At 51.3% G+C, this 21,009-nt stretch overlaps 1 protein-coding gene across 1 annotated transcript in view; it reads right to left on the bottom strand.

The window, feature by feature from the left end:
- NOS1 (nitric oxide synthase 1 (neuronal)) overlaps window positions 1-21,009 on the bottom strand; it is a 35,318-nt gene that overhangs the window by 13,651 nt on the left and 658 nt on the right. Inside the window, exons 2-11 of the mRNA XM_009865453.1 lie at window positions 11,935-12,067; window positions 6,471-6,608; window positions 5,883-6,028; window positions 5,376-5,538; window positions 4,081-4,172; window positions 3,376-3,517; window positions 2,649-2,788; window positions 2,045-2,219; window positions 1,365-1,466; window positions 547-741 (exon numbers count right to left, since the gene is read on the bottom strand). Coding sequence (XP_009863755.1) covers window positions 547-741; window positions 1,365-1,466; window positions 2,045-2,219; window positions 2,649-2,788; window positions 3,376-3,517; window positions 4,081-4,172; window positions 5,376-5,538; window positions 5,883-6,028; window positions 6,471-6,608; window positions 11,935-12,067 — 1,426 coding nt within the window. The remainder of the gene's footprint in view (window positions 1-546; window positions 742-1,364; window positions 1,467-2,044; window positions 2,220-2,648; window positions 2,789-3,375; window positions 3,518-4,080; window positions 4,173-5,375; window positions 5,539-5,882; window positions 6,029-6,470; window positions 6,609-11,934; window positions 12,068-21,009) is intronic.

Genomic DNA, 21,009 nt, shown 5'->3' with positions numbered 1-21,009 from the left:
GGGCGTGTTTGCTTAAGGGCCTTTTTCCCATGGGCTGTAGTGTTAAACGCTCCAACACCAGCATTTCAGCCCGCTGCTTGGCCTGCTGGGCAGGACCTCCCCCCACCATCAAACTGTTGGCTCCCCAATCTGTCAGGAGCCATCCACTCAACCTCCAGGCTGGAGAGAGGAGGGAAACGGTGACTACCAGGCTTTCCTCAGCTAGCCATCAAAGTGCAAAAGTAAGTACTTCCAAAGGCAGGAGCTCTGCTTAATTCTGCTTCCAAGGATCAAAGCTGGGGCCTCGGGTGTCCTGTCATCCCACGGAGGGGCAACAAATCATCCCCTTGGGAAAAGGTGTAATATCCAGAAGTTTATTACACCATATTAGGGTGAATCCACCAATTAGACTTGTTCGTGGGCATCACTTCCCCAAGAGGCAGCTTGTTGAAAGGATTAGATGGTTGTCCCTCCCCTCCCTGCATCTTCTGAGCTCCAGGTCCCACCCTGCTCCTGGCTATACTTTTGGGCACGTAGCACTGGTGGAAGGTAGGATGCAGACTGTACCTGGTACTCGAAGGAGGGTGTGAGACGGTAGTTGAGCATTTCCTGATGGAAAACTGGGGTGATGCTGCCAGACATTGGTGGGACAATCCACACCCAGTCAGCAGGACAGCCTCCACGGCATCGGTACTCGTTCTCCATGTGCTTGATAAAGGACTCCGTGGCAGAGTGATGATCTACAATGGTCACCTTGTCGCTCTGTCAAAGGGAGAAGAGAGCAGAGCCAACACTGTCAGTACACCCCAGAAGGCAAAAGCCAAGAGTTTACATTTGGAGCTGTTTGACCCAAATATATGCCTCGCTCTCATGGTCTTACAGGATCGTGCCTTTGGAGATGACACAGGGTGGCTGCTGACCCTGGTCTTCCCAAGGAGGCCATAAATCTTCCCTTGTCCTTCCTGAGTAGATTCTCTATGGGGTGGCTGTTCCTCTTGGTATTTGTCACGGGCCAAGCAAAGACTAAGAAGGCATGAACAGAATGGAGCATCTTCTGCTCAGTCCCTTGGGGAACTCTTCCATGGCTTGCACAACTCAAGAAGTTGTTCTCATGGATGAGGCAGGAAGACTGGATCCCACCCCCAAGGGTCACTGTCTCTGTACTGGCAGAGCTCAGAGGCTGGTCGTGGTGCCTTTGCAATATCCAAGGTACAGAGATTATTAAATTTCACTGCAGGCTCCTCAAACAGCCCCAAATCAGGAAGGCACAGCCCAATTTCAGCTGAGTCTATTGTTCTTGGATGGATGTTTCCATACTTGTCCCATCCAGATCCTGTGTCCCTCAAGCCTGACCCAAACAAAACCAAGTCCTGCTCCTCAAGTACCTGGAAGCTGTAGAGCACAGCAATGTTGATCTCCACCAGTGCCTGGTCCTTCCACAGCGAGGAAGTTTTCCTCATATCCAGATTCATTTTCTTGGCCACTTGCTGTAACAAAACACGGTAGGAGGTGACCACTTTTGATGGCCAAGAACCAAGTACTGAAGATCTCTGCTTGGGGAGAGGAATCCAGAGGAGGGACCCAGGCTAATACAAGGCTGTTTCTGACACCCTCTCTCCAGTGTGGAGATCCGCCCGCAGCCATGGTAGAACACTCCAGAGGGGTCAGATGGAGGGTGCCCATGGGCAAGTATGTCCCCAAGGAGTCACCAAGTGCCTCAGCACCCTCTCAGCCCCCATCACATCTTAAGACTTGACCTCAGTCAAACACATGACCACGTGATGCTTAAGATGTTTGAGAAGTCTATGGAGAGCTCAAGAGGCATCACACTCCCTGTGTTAGATATCAGCTGGCCCCACAGGACACAAAAAATCTTGCCAGCCCATCACACCTTTGGCCATGCAGCTTTAGGAGAAAGTAACTGCTCTGTCTGAGGGAGACTTTGCTGTCCTGTGCTCTCCCACTCAAGGCAATGCTCTCCCACCATCCTGCCTGCTCCCCAGTAACTTCACACCCACCCACTGCACCCCGGGAGCTCCGGGCTTCCTCAGAGAGGGGGAATTACCTCCAATATGTTGTAGCGAGAGTTGTCACAATAATCTCGGACCCCAATCTCCGTGCCCATGTACCAGCCACTGAAGGGGCAGGCAGAAAACTCCAAGCCACCGATCTCAAGGAGCATGTTGGAAACTGCTGGCAAACCATACCACTTCAGGCCCAGGTCCTTAAACCATTCGAACCTGCCGGGATACAACCAGGATAGACAACCAACCTTTCCACATCGCAGGCAGGGGAACTGAGGAGGCTGCTTTGCTACCAGCCATCAGACTGAAGGACATGTGAGCAAGATGGTTCCTGGAGGTGATATCTCCCTTAGGGACTGCTAATGGGGAGAAAGCGATATGTCAGGAGCATTACAGAGTGGCCAAAGTCCTGGAAGACTTCGAGGAAAGGGAGACCAGCCCTGGGACAAGGACACAACTTGCTTTCCCCCTCCAGGTTCTGCCAGCTTTACAGCAGAGTGGAGGGAAGACCTGGAAGAGGGTTTTGGGTAAAGCACCCAAGCCACAACGAGGAAAGGCCAAGCATAGGAGATGACTTAAGGTGAAACCAGAGGACTTGAGTCCTGCTGATCCTCTTGAGCAGTTTCGGGGTTTACTCTGACTTACTTGGGATGCCTGATGGGCACTTCCAGCACGAGCTCTGGAGGGATTTCAAAGAGCTCTGGATCGTTGCCGTTGGCTTGGAGGAGCAGAGGCAGGATATCGAAGCGCCCGTGTGGTGCCTTCCACCCTTGCTGAATGCAGATCTATAGGCAAAACAAAGGTGAGGTTAGAAGTCCCAGCAGGTCACCTGCTCTTTGAGCATGATGAGCAGGGAGTCTCATGACACCGAGCAAGGTCTCCTAACAACATCTCAGCCCTTATGGTTGATAATCCCCATCCAAGGGAGCTATGACACGAAGTTTCCTGTCACAGTCAAGCCATGGCCAAGTAAGGGGAATCTGGGCTGAAAATGAGCCTAGAACTAGATTCCTGGGTAGGATCACGGCTTTGAAAAAGCTGCTTACCCTACTTGTGCCTGTAATGGTGATGGAGAAAAAAGGGTGAGGAGAGCAGAGGAGTTTGAGAAGAGCTGAGCAGAGCACCAACAGGCACTGGCAAAAGGCACATCTCATTTCTGATTCCCACTGGCCCACATCAGTGGTGGGCATGTTGTCCTGCAACACTTCCTTCAGCACCGCTGAGTGACCCCTTCTCAAAGTGACAAATCCATTAAGTGTGATAAACCCCACTTGAAGTGGCAAGCTCCTCACTCCCGGGATGGTCAGAGCTTCTGCGTGCCCCCACCAGCCCCACGCCCGCGGTGCCCAGGAGGGATGTCTTCAGCCCGTACCTCCGTCAGCTCCACATTCGCGGGGTCGCCCAGGATCGTGCCGTCGGGCTGCTTGTAGCCAGCGTAACGGATGAGCTGGGCGTTCCAGATGCGGAAGTCGTGCTTGCTGTCCGTCCGCTGTGGGAAGATGGTGATGGCAGATCTGGAAAGAAGAGGCAGGGCCGGTGAACACCCCGGACTTTGCAAAAACATGGGACAGGGATTGTTGGAGGAATGTGTTGCAGGGAAAAGGTGCTGCCTCTGCCTGTCACCACCCTGTGCACCACCTCTGCTTGTGCCTTGGACAAGCACCAAGCTTTTATCGTATTTCCTTCCCCAGAGAAGAAGTCATGGCCAGGTGCACTCAATCTGGAATTTGGGGGGTTTCCAGCAATTCAGCTACAGGCAGAAGCTGGCTGCTAACGTGGGGTTTCATACAGATCTGAAGAGCAGTCCGTGTGCTCTGCATGTGGTGCAGAATATAGGAGAGGATAAATAATTGGAAAATCTGCCCTTTGAGGCCCCGCAGAGAGCAAGAGGAGATATACTTGGACCAGCAGGACACCTTCCCCTGACATCAGGTCCCTCTAACGCTCCCCAGGACAGGTGCTGGCTAAAACCCTCCTGTTGTGCAGCGGCAGCTAAAGCAGACAATGTCAGCGGGCCCCAGAGCTGGGCTGACACACATCCTTCGGATACAAACCCCCTGACTCCGTGGTGGCTTACCTGAGGTTCCCTTTGTTGGTGGCGTATTTGATGTGGTTGCAGATATAATTGAACATCCCATGGGCTGTGGTGCAGTCCCGAGCATCAAACACCTGAAACAGCGGAAGGGATTGTGCTGATGCTACAGGATGCTCCGACTGCAAGAGCAGAGCCAAGCAGAAGAAACACAGCACAGGGAAAGCCCTAGAGGCCACCGGGACTTGTTAGGTATCTAAAGCTCTATAATTATGTGTTCCCTGTCTTTATAACACATTGACGTCTAACCCAGCTGCCCTTTCTGCTTTGAAGAGGTGAGTCATTTGCTGCTCAGGCAAAAACATCAATCCAGTGCTCTCAACCTGCTGCTGTTCCTGGCTTATCCACCAACAGTTTTAGATTCTGCTCTTTGACTCTTGTCGCCGAAGTAGGACAGGTGTGAGTCCAGCCTGAGATCCACTGAGAGCATGGGGAATCATAAAATCACTGAATAGTTTGGGTTGGAAGGGACATTTAAAGGTCACCTAGGCCAAAGCCCCTGCAATCAGCAAGGACTTCTTCAACTAGATCAGGTTGTTCAGAGCTCCATCAAACCTGACCTTGAATATTTCCAGGGATGGGGCATTTACAAAAGAACGGGGAACAAGAAGAGAGGGTCAGCAGGAGGCTTGAAGACAACTTCTTGCAGAAACGGCTCTTCCCAAGGTTCAGGTATGCCAAAAGAAAGAGCAGAAGAGGTGAAGGCTGAGCTGGGAGCAAAGGAGGTCCAGCCTCCTGGCCCCAGGCAGTGCCAAACCCCATGTGAGGCAGCCACAAGAACTGCTCAGCAGCACTTGAGATGTGCTCTGGGTTGCAGAGGGAGATATCATCACCACACCACAGGATTCCACTAGAGATCACTAATTCAGATCCTACTCTGTGCTTCCAGCTAGTCAAAAGGGCACTAAGCCAAATCTTCTCCTACCCTAGCATCTCTGTACCAAGGACGGGTGCATCCTTCTGCCTCTCTCCAGGCAGAGCAATAGTTATGGAAGCAGCACGTAAGACACTGGAGCAGCATCTGATTTTGGAAAATCTTCCCTGGAGTGCTAGCTTCCAGCTGGCCCCATTTTCAGACACAGACACCTAGGAAACACCTACCCCACAGATGCTTTTCCAGCTCCTGCTGACTTCCCAGCCTGTGCATCCCCAAAGCTGTCAAGGAGATTGTAGCTCCTTTGTGCTGAACACCCCCAATCCCACCTGCGCTGCACTTCCCCGCCTGTTGGAAGAGCAAGTTTTGCCTCTCCCAAACCATCTCCAGCTGTGCTGGTGCTCACCTGCAGCTTGGACCACTGAATCCTGCCCACGCAACGGGCTGCATTTCTCCAGGCGTGCTTGGCCCCATAGATCAGCTCTGTGTCCCGCAGCTGGTAGGTGTCAGTGGCTTCAATCTCCTTGGTCACTTCCTCCAGCCTTTCCATGTGGGCCTTGGAGCCAGATCTGCAACGTGGGGAACAGAGGAGGTGGCAGTGACCAAATCCAGGTGGAGGGCAGGGAATCCTGCTGCTCTCCACCTGGCCATGAGCTCATTCTTTCTTAAGCCCACATGGGCACACGTATGTGCTTTCAGGTGACAGATGACCGAGAGCAACCAGGAAAGGTCAGTAACGTGCACAGAGGCACACCACAAATGCTAGGAATGGCACTCCACTGAAGAAGCAGCTGTACGTGGAGCATCACAGTCTCACCCCTCTTTGACCCACAAGTGTGAAAGATCAGATCCCATGTGACACTTCAGCAGAAGCAGCAGCCAGGGTCTGTGACTTTCTGTCGTCTATACTCACCTCTTTATGGAGGAGTAGTACTGGTCAATGAAGTCTTTAGCCAAGAGGAGCACCTCCTCTTTTGTCCTGGTGTCTTCTGACTTGCGGACGTGCTGGCTAGGGGTCATGACTGAGCCCATACAGATCTGCTCAGTACACGCGGTGGCCTGACGAGACAGAGGGAGACAAGAATGTTTTGGGTTACTGCCCTGCCCTGGTTACGTGAACTGGAGGAAGTCAACAAGTGGCTGTGCAGAAGTTGATGACATCTTTGACAAACAGGGATGTTTCCAGAATAGTTGTTGTCACGCATGTCAGTAACTCAGCACGTCCAGTCTCTGTTGTCCCACCTGACTCAGACAATTGGGATTCACTAGATTCGTGCCCCACCTTGGCACACTCCTATGCTTCTCCTGATTGATCCTAGATGGGCTTCCCTCTCACCCAGCTTATTGCAGCTGAGTTTTGAATTTCAGACACCACCAGAGACAAGAAGACCGGCCTGAATTCATCCAGTTCTGCATTTGCAGGTAAAGCCATCTTGGAAACCCTGCGATCCATTCAATTACACCCAGACAATGTTTGGCCAGTCCTATCAACTCTACTCACCATCGCTGTCTTGAGGTGCAGAGTGTCGTGAAGCACGGAGCCTGTCTCCCAGTTCTTGATTTTGACAAACCGTGGGCATTTGGAAGGACTCCCATTCACCGTGTTCTTAGTCGGGGACTGCCACCCAGATGGCGGTGGCTGGACAACAGTGACGACCAGACACAATGTTAGTATTAATCAGATACAGGAAAATGGCCATGACAACAGTATTAGTGGATGCCTGTGCTTAAAACCTCACGATAATAGAGTAAGACAAGGTACACGATCCAAATATTGGCAGCATTTGGGATCCTACAATGGAGCAACCAGCTCTCAGCACAATTGAGAAGTTATGTCTGTTTACAGAGCAGCCAAACCCGTAGAAAAGGAGATAAAAAACAGACACAGAAGCAACTTCGGAGAATGTTATATTCAAGTTTCCCAGCGGAAAACTTACTTCCCTAAAATATATTAGATGTTTCTTTTTAAGGAGCATCACCTGCTTGGTTTTCACGTGCCAAGCTCTGCCTCCCTAAAACAAGTGCTGACAGCCGATCGCTCCTCTGAGCAAGCTGAAGGCACATCTCCTTTGATATCAAGATCGTAGGAATAAGGAGGGATAAGTGATGCAAGTGGGAGGGCTGCTGAATTATGCATCGTTGGATTACTTCAGCCTCAGCTCTGCATCTCCAGCCCTCCCTGATCCTCTGTGCCAGGGTGTGCTCACCCAGCACGTCGCGCGTGCTGTGCCAGCGGAGAGAAGATCCTCAGCCAGCGCAGAACTCGGCGTGAGAAGAGCTGGCTGCAAGCACTTGGGTTTGCACGTGTTTTCACAGATAATGCTTAGTATTTCTACTGAGATCCTTATTCACCCCAAACATGGAAAGACTTAAAGAGCAATCAGTGTCTGCCAGCATATCACAGGACAGTGAGATCCACAGTGGCTCTGGAAAGGAGAGACATTTCTTCTAGGAATCAGATCTTGTAGGAGGGTCTAATTCAGCTGCTGCAACCACAATGGTGTTGCTCCAGGTTTTGAGAGGACACCTCATCCCACCCCAGCTTGCATTTTGAACCTCTTAAATACTTGCGTGTCTACAAAGTAGGTCTGGGCTTGGACCAAGTTTTGATGTAGCCTTCCTACATGAATGCTGTAGCTTTTATCCCTTTCTAATCCATCTGCAAGGTTTGTTAAAGACAACCCTGCCCTCAGCAGAGTTGTGCAGAACCTCATCCTCCTTTTTGGCAACTCTGCGCTCAGCCCTCAGTTGCAGCTCATGGACTAGCAGCAAAAAGTTCAAATCCAGCCTCACAGCCTGGTGGAGCTGCCAAAGAAGAGCCAGCACACAGGGGAGGAAGCTCTTGTTTCAAGAACAAGCCCCTTTCCCTGATGAGCAGACTCAGGAGGGAAAGCAACAGGGGCTACCAGGATGACGAAGGCAGATGAAACTCAAGAGCTAACTTCTTCCTGATTTGCCAGAGGATTGCTCCGCTTTTCCAAAGCAGAGAGGGATTGATGCCTGATTGATCATGAGACTGATGCCTGGGCTGAGCAGACACCGTTGCGTTGTGCTGGTGGCAATGCTGGCTGTATTTTTTGCCCAGTCCTGCTTTTTGCCATATGCTCCATGCTTTTATTTTCCTAGAAAATAGAAATTTTGCTGTCAAGCAGCCCAAGGCTCACAGTGTATTACCATGTATGTGCTGGGAGCAAGAGACAGAGGACAGAGGGGAAGGGAGATCTTTACAACCTGACCCCTCAGTAGGACCCTCTTTGGTCCTTGCAGTTTCCAAGAGCCACTCTCTGCACACCCTCAGGCTACGCTGTCCTGGGTCTCTGTGACATTCCTTCTGTCACAAATCCTGTCATCTTCCCCAGGAGCATTTTGAATTCCTAGTCCCTGAAGCCAGGTGACCAACCAGTGGATCTCAGCTTCCTCTTTCCGTGCTGCAGAAAACAAACATGAGGCTTCATAGAGGGCTCAAAGTCAGTAGTAAAGAAAAAGAACCTCCCAAATGTAGTCCTGGAAAAACACTATTTTTAAGTTCATTTTTTTTTAAGTTGTGGAGAAATCTGACCTGAATTGTGGCAGTGGCAGTTCCTAGTAAATTTTTCCTCCTTGTTTTACTCGTGAAAGAGAATCGAACTGTTCCTGAGCCACTAACAGCACCCTGTGCCCTCTGAACCAACTTGGGCCACCCTTCAGACCAAGTGGGATAACTTAGCACCTTCCTTCTGAGAGTGCTTGCTCTGTGAGACTGGCAAAATGTAGCTGAAAACTGCTGCTCGAAAATGCAAATGAAACCAATCCTCACCTGTACCTCTCCCTGCCAGACAGAAGCCAGAAGTACCAAGCAGAAAGTGCTCATTGTATCTGACACCACTTTTTTTATTCCGAATTAAGTGCAGCTAAGTAGCACGCTGCTAAACAACGTCTTGCTAGATTTGGTATGGCCCGAGCGCACGTTATGAATCCAGAGGCAGCAATGACTCCATCACTGGAGCGAGCAAGCTCCCGGTCCAAGCTGGTGTACATCGGCTGCTTAACATCTGCCTACAGATGTTCTACCTTCAACCTCTCTCAAAGCTGCTCCCTTTCCTTTTTTGACTTTCCCCTGCAGGAAAAATTGACCTCTTGGCTGAAAGAGTACCACGGTGCAGAGGCATGCCAAATCCTCAGGGTGCCAGCCAGGCTGGAGCAGTCAAGGCCACACCGTTGACAAGAAGCAAGAGGTGCCAGGTCTGGCAACCGCATCACAGAGCAGCTGCGGAGACACCCAGAAGAGACCGGGAATAGAGCTCTGCGTGTGCGTGCGTGCCTTCCCCGTGCGGCAAAGCTGCAAGCCAAATATTACCCCTGGTTCCGTCAGGGAGGTTGTTGTGAGATCCTTTCATGTTTTAATTAGGCAGCTGTGATATTAGTGACTCAAGAGTGGGACAAACGGAGAGACTAACGTAGCAGTCGGGGCGCACATGCATTATGCAAACATCTTTTGCAAAGGAGCACGTTGGCACTTATCGTCAGCGTGCAGCTTGCGAGCTGTCTGCAGCTCTTACAGACGCAGGGGAGAAACGCAGCCGGCCCCGGGGGGCTTCTTGGGGCCAGGACAGCAGGGACCATCTCCCTTTTTGCAGACATGAGCGGGCTCTACAGGTCCTCAGCCTCTCTCCTGCCTCCCATCCGGGCTTCGGGAGTCCCTGCGATGATGGTTTGTACTGCCCTGCCAAGATGCATCGACTATGGGAGGACAAGGTCAGCATCAGCCCAGGTCATAGATATTTTGCCATGCTGAGATTTCTTTCCAGACTGCACTAACCCTGCTAGCCGAAAGTGTGGGTTTTGCTTTTATAAAGCTGTAAATCATCCTTACAAGAGTGAGGCAGACATGACTCCCAGCAAATCAGCCTGTGTGGAGTGATGCACTGCTCATGTAAGATCTGGGCCGGAGCAGTCAGAGCACCTTTGTTTTGGGCCAGGAGAGTTTGGGTCCCGGGGAACAAGTAAATCAGTGCATGATTTTCAAACAAAAAAAAAAAAAAAAAAAAAAAGAGAGGAGATTTTAAAAAAAAAAAAAAAAAAAAAAAAAAGAGAGAGTAGGGATCAATGCCCAATGGGTTTTTCAACACCTTATTACAAGTCTCAGCGAGCATTCCTTGCCCAGCCAAGTGAAACCACCAAAAACTGCTTTAAAGACTGTATATAAAGAGCTCACCCTTGGCTTGACTTGCCCCTGTGTTAACAGTATTTATTACAGCTCACAAGAAGTTCAGTTGCCTTGAACCTTGTGCCCCGGGGAACAGCTGCAGGGAGCATGGCGGGGAGAAAAACCAAACTGCCTCCAGAAGAGCAGGCATACCGATTTGGGGATAAGAAGGATAAAAAAGAAAGCTGCACATCTAGTGCAAAAAAAAAAAAAAAAATTATGAAAGAGTTTAATAGCAGCTTAAGACTGGGGGTTTTGGCAGCCCTAACACGGAGAGAAATTAAGCCCCGAACACAGAAGGTTATAAAGTGCTTATAGTAACAGACACGTACATGCAGGGAGCTTAGCAAAAGAGGCAGAAACACAGCGTCTTTCCAGAGCTGGGGCAAAGGGATCAGAGCAGTGACGTGTCCTCGGGTGAGACAGGCTGTACCTGCCGCAGTGCATTAACCACGTGGTAGGGCAGCTCCAGTGGCTGAACAAAGTGCTTGGCAGCTCTTGGATGCACCCATTTGTGTGTGCCGACATAGGACGATACCTGCCGTGAGGTGGTCTGTGCTGTTGGAAGACCTGACCACGATGGAAATCACTCCCGGCTGCCTCTGAGCACTCAACAAGGCTGGTTAAAACCATGCGGCAAGACTGGCGTGGTCAGGAGCATCAACATGCATCAGCACCCCCATGGAAGGTCTTGCACGCCTCTTGAGTCTCCAACACTGCAAAAGCACATGTGAGCATCGTTCTGCCAAGACCGTGTCACCTCTGTGGGCATAAAGGGACTAAGTCACCTCATGTGTCCTTATCCCCTGCTTCTGGCTTTGTGTCTTGCAAAATGCCTGTGAAATAGGAAAACATCTCCCTGGCCTGGAAGGTGCTGCTGGACACACCTGGGTGTCAAGACCAGGAGCAACATCTTCGTGTCAGTCACAACACTAGTGACACCTGCCCTGCGGTGGTCTGCACATGCCGTGTCGGCGAGGAAATGCAGCTTGTTGGAGCCAAGAAGAGGCATCAGCCAGAGGTATTTGCTGAGGACACTCCTGAGCTGAGAAAACACTGATTTTCTTGGAAGTCTTCCGGTGACCACTAAATCACTTTTCTCCCCTCTTTTTGGCCAACAGTCCTTACTATGTCACCCTGACAAATATAGCGAGGCAAGGGGACCAAACAGTCCCCAGACTGGTCACCCGTGTCCTGCCCTGCTGCTGGTTAATCCCATCAGGGAGACACGTTTGCCCAAACACTCTTGGCACTGCTCACACACGTCATGTTTTCCCCGAGGTGATCTTTCTGCCCTGGCAGGGGCTTGTCTTACGTCTCTGGCTTTGCTACAAACGTGAAGTTAATCCACTTTTGGCGAGCAAGCCTGAGAATTTACGTCCGTGGAGCGTGAGGAGATGAAAAGGCACCGTACAACACATTATCTGAAGTGCTCTATTGAATTACCGTCATATGAATCGAAACGACTTTAACGATGCAACTCGGCTTTTTGCCACAAAAAGGGATGACAGTCCCGAGGGACATTTCACAGTACTGGTCCCTGGCTGTGCTCCCATTCCCTTGGATCCAGAGCATCATTCTCCAGCGACCTATATCCTACCCAAACCTCAGGGAATTTGGCTTCTGGACTAAATGGGCTCTACGCTCTATCAACTCCAGCTCTTAGGATCAAAGATTTTTAGTGTAGTGCGGGTTCTCTGTGGCCAAGAGCCCACCCAGACGGGTGACATACCCCCAAATCCCCTTCCCATCCAAAGCAACACAAGCCACAGGCTCTTACCTGCTCCGCTTCAGAGTAGGGGTTGTTCAGGACCACGGGCACGTTGCTCTTCCCCCACAGGTCACTGAAGACACGGTCGTTCTCCATCTGAGCTGGTAAAACTTTCTGCAGCTTGTTTTCCCCTTCCCTGAAACTGAAGGGTTAAAACCCATATGGGTCAGTGGGCTGGAGGGCAGCTGAGTTCTGGGTCCAGGTCATGGAACGATGGCTCCAGGACCTGCTTTGATTGCTCCCCACTGGAATGAAAACCCACGCACGAGAAGGGGGGAAACACTCTGCCTCGGCAACGAATCGCTGCAAAACAACGGGAAGGCCTTGCCCTGCCACTTGGCTCCAGTGGGGTTACACACCAGACCCTCTGCACCCCAAAAAAACCCCAAGCTGGAGCCCTGTGAAAGCAAGCATGAGGCTGCGGAAGGGAGAGTAGAACGCACTCCCAGCTGCAAAACCTCACAGCAAAACGAGCCAGGATTGCAGAGCAGCTTGGTGTTTATGAGTGGAGGAGAGGGAGAAAAACCAAGAAAAATAGGTGGCTCCCAAGAGGGAAGAGACAGCTCTTCTCTCCTCTTCCTGACCTTTACAGCTGCTGCAAATGCCGGTGAGCGCAAGCAATTTCACTCAAGCAAACTGATGGATTGCCTCTGCAGGGCTGGGGACGTTGGGAAGGCTGTGGGATGGAGAAGGTCCCCAGTGGTGGCTGCTTTGCCCAGTGCAGTGACACTGGTGTAACTCAGGGTGTGCAGCGTCTACCCCGTGTGCCTGGGGAACGTATTGTAGGATGTCGGTGAGGCTGTTAAATGCCATCCAGGAGATGGAAAACGGCTGCCGTATGAGCCCTCACGAAGGAGAAAAACGAACGGGGTTTGGAGATGCGGTATTTGGAGAAGGGAGGCTGTGGCATCTGCACCCGAGGCACCACCTGCCCACAGGAGAAGGAGCTCCATGGGTTGGGCTGCACAGAGCACGAGCCAGGACGGGCTTGTAGCCACGCTGCCTTTGCCCTTGCTCAACAGACCGTCGAGGTAATGTGCTCTGGCAATTGCTTTGCTCCTCCTGTGCGTTCTTAAAAGTCATCCAGATGCCCACCAAAGTCAATAATGAGCCTTCCCATTAACGACGGCGGGCTTTGGGCACCGACTAAAGTAGGACACAACCCACACCAACGCGGCGCTCTCGACACCGTCGTGGGAAGACACGAATGTACAAATGCGGTTTCACCATCCTCCTCACCCCCCGCAGCTCGTATCTTTAGGTACAGCTTAAGGAAAATACTTCACTTAAGGATAATCTCCCTGTGCTCTACGCTTTCTGTAATTTTTCTGCCTTTACAGAGCAATGTTGAGCTGCCAAAATATTACACTAAGCTCCCTGGACACCTTCCAAACATTGGCTGCCTTGGGGTGAAAGTGGCAAGCAAGCGAGGAGGTGCGGGTGCCATTGAGACAGTTTTCACCAGGTTTTTCTATCTTTCCTTCTCCCAAGAAAAACAAAGCTGTTCATCTACGGCTTGGCTCCTACGAGCATGTGAAAGGGTTCCAGTGAGACAAAACACAAGAAACCCCACCCTCCACACCGCACAGCCACAGCCAAAGACAACAGGTCCCAGCTCTCTGCTACCCGGTGGTGACACTGCCAGGAGTGCTCGGCCACCACACAGCTCCCAAGGCTGGGGACAACCGTCAACCCTATAGTATCAACTCTACCAGCCCACCTAAAGGGTCTCTTGTCACGTCCAGCCTACCTCCACCTAGAGAATTCCCAGCACCAAGAATCGGCAGGGTGAAAATTCAGCAAATCTGGCTCTTCCCCCTACATCAAGGCTATTAAACCAGCTGGTGAACACTCCTTTCTGCAGCTGCACATCCTTGCCCTCTTACCCTGGGTGCCTTCATATCAGGGCGAGCGGAGGCAGGTCAACACCAAGTGTGTGAAACCATGGGCATGCACGAGCCATCTCATGTAGCTGATGAGCCCCACCCCAAAACTGTCCCCAAAAAATCAAGACACAAGCACCAAATCCATAAGGCAATGGAAGAAATCCCTTGCCTTTACTGGTGTCTGGGAGGGAACCTGCCTTGGGGAGGGTCATGGTGCCTCTGCAGGGGCAGAGGCTTTGTGTCTATGCAGACAAGGAGAAGCTTGGGCAGACGGACCCCAGCGTGTCACATACCCCACAGATACCTCTAAACCAACACCGAGCGTGTGCTTGCAGGCACCTGGCACGACCCGCCAGCTCCAGGAAGGTGTTTGCAAACCCATTTAAACAGGCGTCTGCTGGCACGAGGGAAGCTCAAAGAGGAATCCATCAATTGCAGCAGCAGCCGGAGGTCTGGGCTGGGAGGCTGCACGCGTAATCTCATTGTCTGCACACCAGCAAAGCCATAAATGCTGGTACCTGTGCCAACAGCACGGAAAAAGACCAGATGCTTGAATTAAGCTGTCGCTGTAGCTGGCTCCTTTGCGTATTACAAGTACTGCTGAAGTGGGGCCCTGCTCCTATTCACTTGTGCATCATGAGGTGCCTCATCCCGAGAAGCAGCGAAATCCAAGGGGACACGGAGGGCTGGATGCTCAGGAGCAAACGCTCCACGTCCCCATCGCGTGTCTGCAAGCAGGGCAGGGACGGGTTGCGTATCGCTCTCCTCGACAGGCTTACGGCTGCGTGAGCAAGGCAGCGAGGTGCTGCCCTCACCTTTAGTCTCTGCTGTAAAAGCACAGTCAAGCGCAGCCACAGCAAAGCCATTAAGGCTAAATTGTCTCTCCCGTCTCCGTGCTGGCATTTGGGCGAGGAGCTCGGTCGCTCGCAGGGCTGTGGGCGGGTGCCCCTGCACTGAGCTGTCACAGACCTCTTCCCGGATGAGGCTGCCCAGAAGTATCCGGCTCTGTCTTTCGGAGAGCGGCAGGGAGAGAAAAAGCCCATTCAGAGTCACCACAGCCTCACCACAGAGAAGGGGGGGACAAAAATAAAAAAAAAATATTAAAGAAAAGTCAATTGCTTCATTTTACAAGTATTTCCTGCCTGATTCTTGCAACTGTCTTGTTTGTGAGCTCAGGCAGGAACAGAGTCTTTTGGGTCAGTTATTTTCATCTCTCGACTTGGCTTCCCCAGCCCCTGGCAGAGACATGGGGTGACCTGCAACGTTCATACAAGGATGCCACTCGCTTGCTCAAGGAGACCTGCAGGATGCCAAAACCGTGTGCCCGAGCTCAGCCGCCAGATAACAGTTCCAAAAGCACAGGGGCAATCTTGTGGGTTCCGGGTGTGCAGTGGGGAGGACACAGTCACCCCAAGGCAGGTTTCAAGGCAGCTGAGTCCAGGGAGCTGCCGTGTGAGTGCGCAGGGGAGAGGGGAGCTTGAGCATCACCCGACAGCGAGATAGCTCTGGAGAAATCCTCCTGTCTCACCAATAGATCCAGCCTGGGCACTTTGGGGCACTGAATAAGGGGTTTTTTTGTGTTTTTTTTTGAAAAAACCAACAATTTAGTGTCTTTGAAGCACTGGAAGCAATGCCCTTGGAGGCACTTGCTTGCCTCTGGATCCTTCTCTGATCTGGTCCCACTGCCAATCTATTCAATATTATTAGCAAGATCTCTTGCATCCAGAGTGTATTTGTGGGAAGAGACTCTGCTTGAGGTCCTCTTGTGTTCTAAAAGCAAAATTTCTTACTTAAAAAAAGAAAACAGGACTCCTGCCCACCCCCACTGGTGCAAAGGCAGAGCCTTGGATGCTGCCTCACCTCAGAAAGAGCATCTGGCTGTTTGGCGAAATGAGAGGCACCACTGTTTGCTTTTGACTAATTTGATGATGTTGCAGTGCTTGGAGTGATGAAGCAGGAGGGAAGTTGCTGAGACAGCCCTTTGAGAAATTTCTCCAAAGCTTTTCCAAAAAAGAAAGAGGGGGGGGAAAAAAAGAAAAAAGCGCAAGGAAAAAAAAAAGGAGGAAAAAAAAAAAAAGTTTGTCACTTTGCTCCTTTGAATTTGCCTGGCAGAAGATTCTCTCTGATTTCCCAGGCAGAGCTGAGAGACACCAGTAGCTGCTGCAATCCCCAGGGGCCAATTTGGATGAAGCGATAAGGACGTTGATGACGGCTCCGGTGCCACGATGTCGATAGCAGCGTCCGGTGCCGTGACCACAACAGGGGGGGAACTCCTCCCAAGCCCTTGTCCTCGGGTCTGAAACCCTCTTCTTGAACTTGGGGAGCCCGCACGTGCACACCTGAGCTTTGGGAGAGAAATATCTTCACTCCGGCTTTCTTCCTGCTGTGTCCTTGGAGACGGCTGCAAGGCTCCATCACACCTCGCTCCTCCTTCAAGTGCTAGACGTAAATAGATCTTGCCTCACCTTTCTATTACCCCGCAGAAAACCCTACTCCAAAGGGCATTGCACCCGCAGAAGTTAATATTGCCTTGCTCTCATGCTCCTGGGGCAGCTCACAGCCTGCAAGGGCAGAAAGCGTGCTGGCTGGAGCCTCATCACCTCGAGGGTTAAAGCAAGGTCTGGCACCACAGCCTGCACTGGAGGAAGAGGCAGGGGAAGGGATGGGGCTGGATGTGGGATTTGCAGCAAGGAAGTGGGAGGAATAACTCCAAAAGGTGGGATGAGCTCTCTGGAGAGGCAGCAGGGCCGGCGTGCCCAGAGCAGGCAACGGTACAGCAATCGAAGCAAGACAGTACCTCCTGAATGAGAAAGGGGACCTTGAACAGCACCAAAGGAAGAGGACAAAAGCCTCACCAACAAGCATGTGGCGTGGTCTGAAGAAGGTCTTGCGGCTTCAGAAGGATGTTGGGCTGGGCCCAGTGTTTCAGAACTGGCACAGGCTGCCCGGGGAAGTGATGGAACCGCTTGCCCTGGAGAGATTTGAAAGCCATGGAGATGTGGTGCTCAGGGACATGAGCTAGTGGTGGACCTGGCGGTGCTGGGTTAATCATTGGACTTGATCTTAAAGGTCTTTTCCAACACAAATTATTCTAATTAGTGCTGGGATTAGGGGCTAATGAACCTAGCAAGCAGCTTTGGAGAAAGACCTGTGAAAGATGAAGGTGGTCAACACCACTGAGTAGGCATTGACTGAGCAAGACCAAGGAGCAAATCCAAGTGTTCCCAAAGTCCCATCTGCATTGTTTGGGACTCAGCCAGCATCAGAGGCAACCTGCAACCACCACGCTCATTCTGCCCCAGGCATGCCCAAAGGGAACTCAGAGAATTCCAGCCTCAGAATCTTGTCTGGTCAGTTCAGGTCTGCTGGGGACCACATAGAAGGGAAGGGACCATCCCATGGGATGCAAGAAGCAGCACCAGTACATGGGTGAAGGAGTCTCTGGAGACAGATCCAAGAGGGCTCCATGGGGGTATATTTGGGTGGAATTTGCTGTTTGCAGGCACAAAATGCCTCTCCGGGGTAGACTGAGGTAGTCAGAGTGACAAGGAAGATGAATCCACTAAGGGAGAAGGAGAGGGTTACTTGCTGCCAAAGCTTCCTACTTCACCATTTTCTAGACTGGCAATAACATGGTAGTTTCAGGGAACCTTTTCATTTCAGAGGTTTTAAAGTTTCGTGTCCAAGTAGAGAATAATGAAGGCATCAGAAATGCAAATGAAATGTTTTGAGCAACACAAAGAGATTTTGGCGGTAGCAAAGGAGGTGGGAGGAAGAGAATTTTCTCTTCGAGAACTGCAAAATTATGGGGTTTGTTCCAATGCAGGATGGAGCCTGAAACCTTGAAACCCTTCATAAACAGAATCCCTGCTCTCAGCACACTTCTGCCTCTCAGGGCTGCTGATGCTGCTTTTTGGACCGCAACTGCCATGTTTCCATCATGCTGTTCATGTTATGGAATAGACCTGAGAAGAAAAATAAATACTGGCAACTTGGTGCAGGGAGGGGAGAAGGAGGGAAGATGGGACATGACAATCTCTCTAGAGCTCAGAGGGAAAAACAGACCTAGGTTAGCTGGCAGTGAGTGAATCAAACTCTATTTTTGTTTTCTAGCCCACGGTGAGCCTCATGGCAGAAATGCCAGCTCTCATCATACCTTGCGCCCCACTTCCACTCTCTGTTTCATGATCGACTTCGTGGCATGCGGCTTGAGCCAAGCAGCAGGCGCGCAGCCGTGGCTGCAGCCCAACCCATGGGCACGCACCATGGACCCAGGGCACCTTCCAGCAGGGAGCAAAAGCCAGGATCAACCCCCCTGGGGAGCACAGACCATGAGTGCAGGGGATGGAGAGGAATTTTTTCCCTCTTAATCAAACTTCCCCACTTCCAGTTTTCCTTGGAAGCCAAATTAGAGACACGGGCTGGAAGCCTGAAGCATCAGGTATAACTTGAATTGCTTTTGGCAAAGCCCACCTTGAAACAAGAAGCTTTTGGCTTCTGGTGAATAACCTCAAACTTGTGCCGTTCCATTTCTGCCCTAGGAGAGCTGTCACAGCTCGGCGAGCCAGCCCGGCTTTGACAAAGTGCTGCGGGCTGTGAAGGGCAGCACCCGCTGAAGATGGAGACAGAACAAGATTAGTCCCAAGACCGGCGTCTCCAGCTGGATCGATGGGCAAATGTTCTGTGCTGTAGGTGTCGAGCTCAACCTTGAGCGAGGTTTTGCATCCTCCTGGTGTCTAGGTAGGGCTCCATCCCTAATTTGACTAATGCCAGCTTCGCTTTCTTCCCTCCAGCCTGGAGAAGTCACAGCCTATGGTGCAAGAGCTGCATCAATCTGTCAAGGCTTGCCGATTTCGGGGGGCATTTCTCTGGCACTGACCCAATCTCCCCAGTTATCCGCTCCCTGACCTTCCCGGACTTCTATGGACCAAGAAAACTCTCACTGATGGAAGACCTTCACAGCGCCCCAGCTCTGTCTGAGACCAAGACAAGGAGATGAATCATCTCCGGCACGTCGCAGGAGAGGCGGCTGAGAAATGCCCTTTACCCTGCAGAGCAGCTCTCGACAAGTTTTCCCGGCAGTATATCTCCTTTCCCACTTCTCTGCTCGAGCCCAGGTCTTCTCGCTCGCGCAGAGTCCTACTGCAAAGAAAGAGGCTGCAGCTTTTCATCAGGCAGAAGAGTGAAGATTAATTTTGACCGAGAAGTGGATTTTCAGTCCCAAGGTACATAGATTACATAGATTTTTTTTTTTCTTTTAAAGGGTATTGAAAAATAAAGCGAGTGGAGTTTTGGTGAAGTACATGCTTCACTAATATGCTTGCTGGTTCGAGGTCCTTCAGTTTAAGTGAATTCAGAGTGTTTCAGTTTAATCTCTTTATGAGTAGAAGAGGCTCCTTGAAGAAAAAAACAACATGTTTTTCATCCTTTCCACTCCTCCACTACTGCCACAGCACAATTGCCTTGGAGAACCTGCAGCCGGTGGGACAATACGAGGAGCCCCAACTCCACCACAGCAGTCTTGGCCAAAGCAGAGGGGATTTGTAAGCACATTTTATTGGGCCCACAGTCAAGCACAACCCTCTCAAAGTCTCGATTCTTTGGTTTCTAAAGCAGAGAGGGTTGGTGCTGGGTTAAAGGAGGTGCAGCTCGGGCAGGTTGCCCTCAGAGAGAGTGCCAGGCTTGGGGGTTAAATTGTCTCTTATTGCACAGCAGAGATCAAAACAAAAGATTTCTGAAAGCAGCCAAACATTCTGAGACCTGGGGACATGTGTGGCGGGGAGCAGTGTCCCCACACATGCCCTGTCCCCCTGTTTTTCCCCAGACACCCACTGCCCGCACCGAGCTGAGCAGGTTTTGGGGTTTTTTTTTCCGCTCTGACTCAGCGTGACCACCCTAAGGAGCTTTGAGCAACCGTGTCCTCCACGGAGAAAAATGCATAATTGGGAAGAGCAGAAACGACGACGCAAAAACAACCAAAAATGAAATAAATAAAGAAAAGGGGATGGGGAAACACACAGCGTGGGGGTTGGTTTGTGATGGGAGCGATCGGGAGCTCAGCTGGGGCTCTGCCACCGAGCCAGGCAGGGATCCCACCCATCCACAGCTCATGTTTTTGATTAAAACAAGAAAAGAATGTTTCTCTTTCCCCTCCCTAAGGAGCAAGCAAGGGAAGTCGAAATTACAAATCCCTCCCGTCACTGAGCTGAGATCACCAGCTTCTGCAAACTCTCCTGAAAAAGCCTCCAGTCGATAACCGAGGGCAGGCACAACCTGCCGCCGCACTTGACACTGCTAAAATGTGTTCGGGGACTTGGGGAAAGGCACCAGGAAAAAGCAACCCATCACCGCTAATAACCAGCCAGAAGGCAAGAGAGCTGCTACGGAAAAAACCAACCTATAGCTGCTAACAATGTTTTTGCAAAGCGTGAAGGGCCACAGGGAGCTGCTCCAGTGCCGAGGCAACCTCGCAGGGAAGCACCGAGGAGAATTGGGAGGGCAACACACGGCCCCTGGCAGAAGCAGATGACAGAAATGAAGCTGTTCCACTTGCCTGACGTGGCTTCACCCTCCTCAAAAGACCGTGGGGCGAGCATCCATATGTCCGCACCCTTGTTGCACACACATATGCATACCGAAATAATTAGCTGGATCTAGAAAGAGCAGAGGGGCTGAGCAGGCAGCTCCGCTTTGTATTTCACCAAGGGATGATCATTCCTGAGCTCTCGACAGGAAATGTTTCCCCTCCTTTTCACTGCACGCGGGAATCGGGAGCACCCAAGGCAGGTCCCGCTGCCCTCACACAGAGGTCCACTTGGCTCCCCTCTCCCAAGCCAGACTGACAAAAGCACGGAAGGTTTAGAAATTAATTTCTCCCGGGAAGAACAATACTCTGCCAGTCTGACTTTCCTTCTCCCTCTCCGGCAGTCAATCAATCACAGATTTCCATGGGAGAGCTCTGCAGCAGGACAGCAAGGGCAGACAGTCCCACGGCAGGTGGGGAAACTGAGGCACGGGATGTTGTTTAAATTTAAAGCAAATGCGACTGAGAACATGGAACAGAAGTAAAGCCTAGCTCAGCCTATGACCCAGCATAACTCAGCTTTCTATGAGATATTACTCTTGCCGTCTCCCTGATTTCCCACGCTTCTCCCTTTCTTCCGCCGTCTACTCCAAATTTTTCGTTATTCAACCGCTT

This window comes from Apaloderma vittatum, unplaced genomic scaffold, assembly GCF_000703405.1.
Source record: "Apaloderma vittatum isolate BGI_N311 unplaced genomic scaffold, ASM70340v1 scaffold20802, whole genome shotgun sequence".
Lineage (NCBI taxonomy): Eukaryota > Metazoa > Chordata > Aves > Trogoniformes > Trogonidae > Apaloderma > Apaloderma vittatum.
This window is presented reverse-complemented; position numbering and strand designations above follow the sequence as displayed.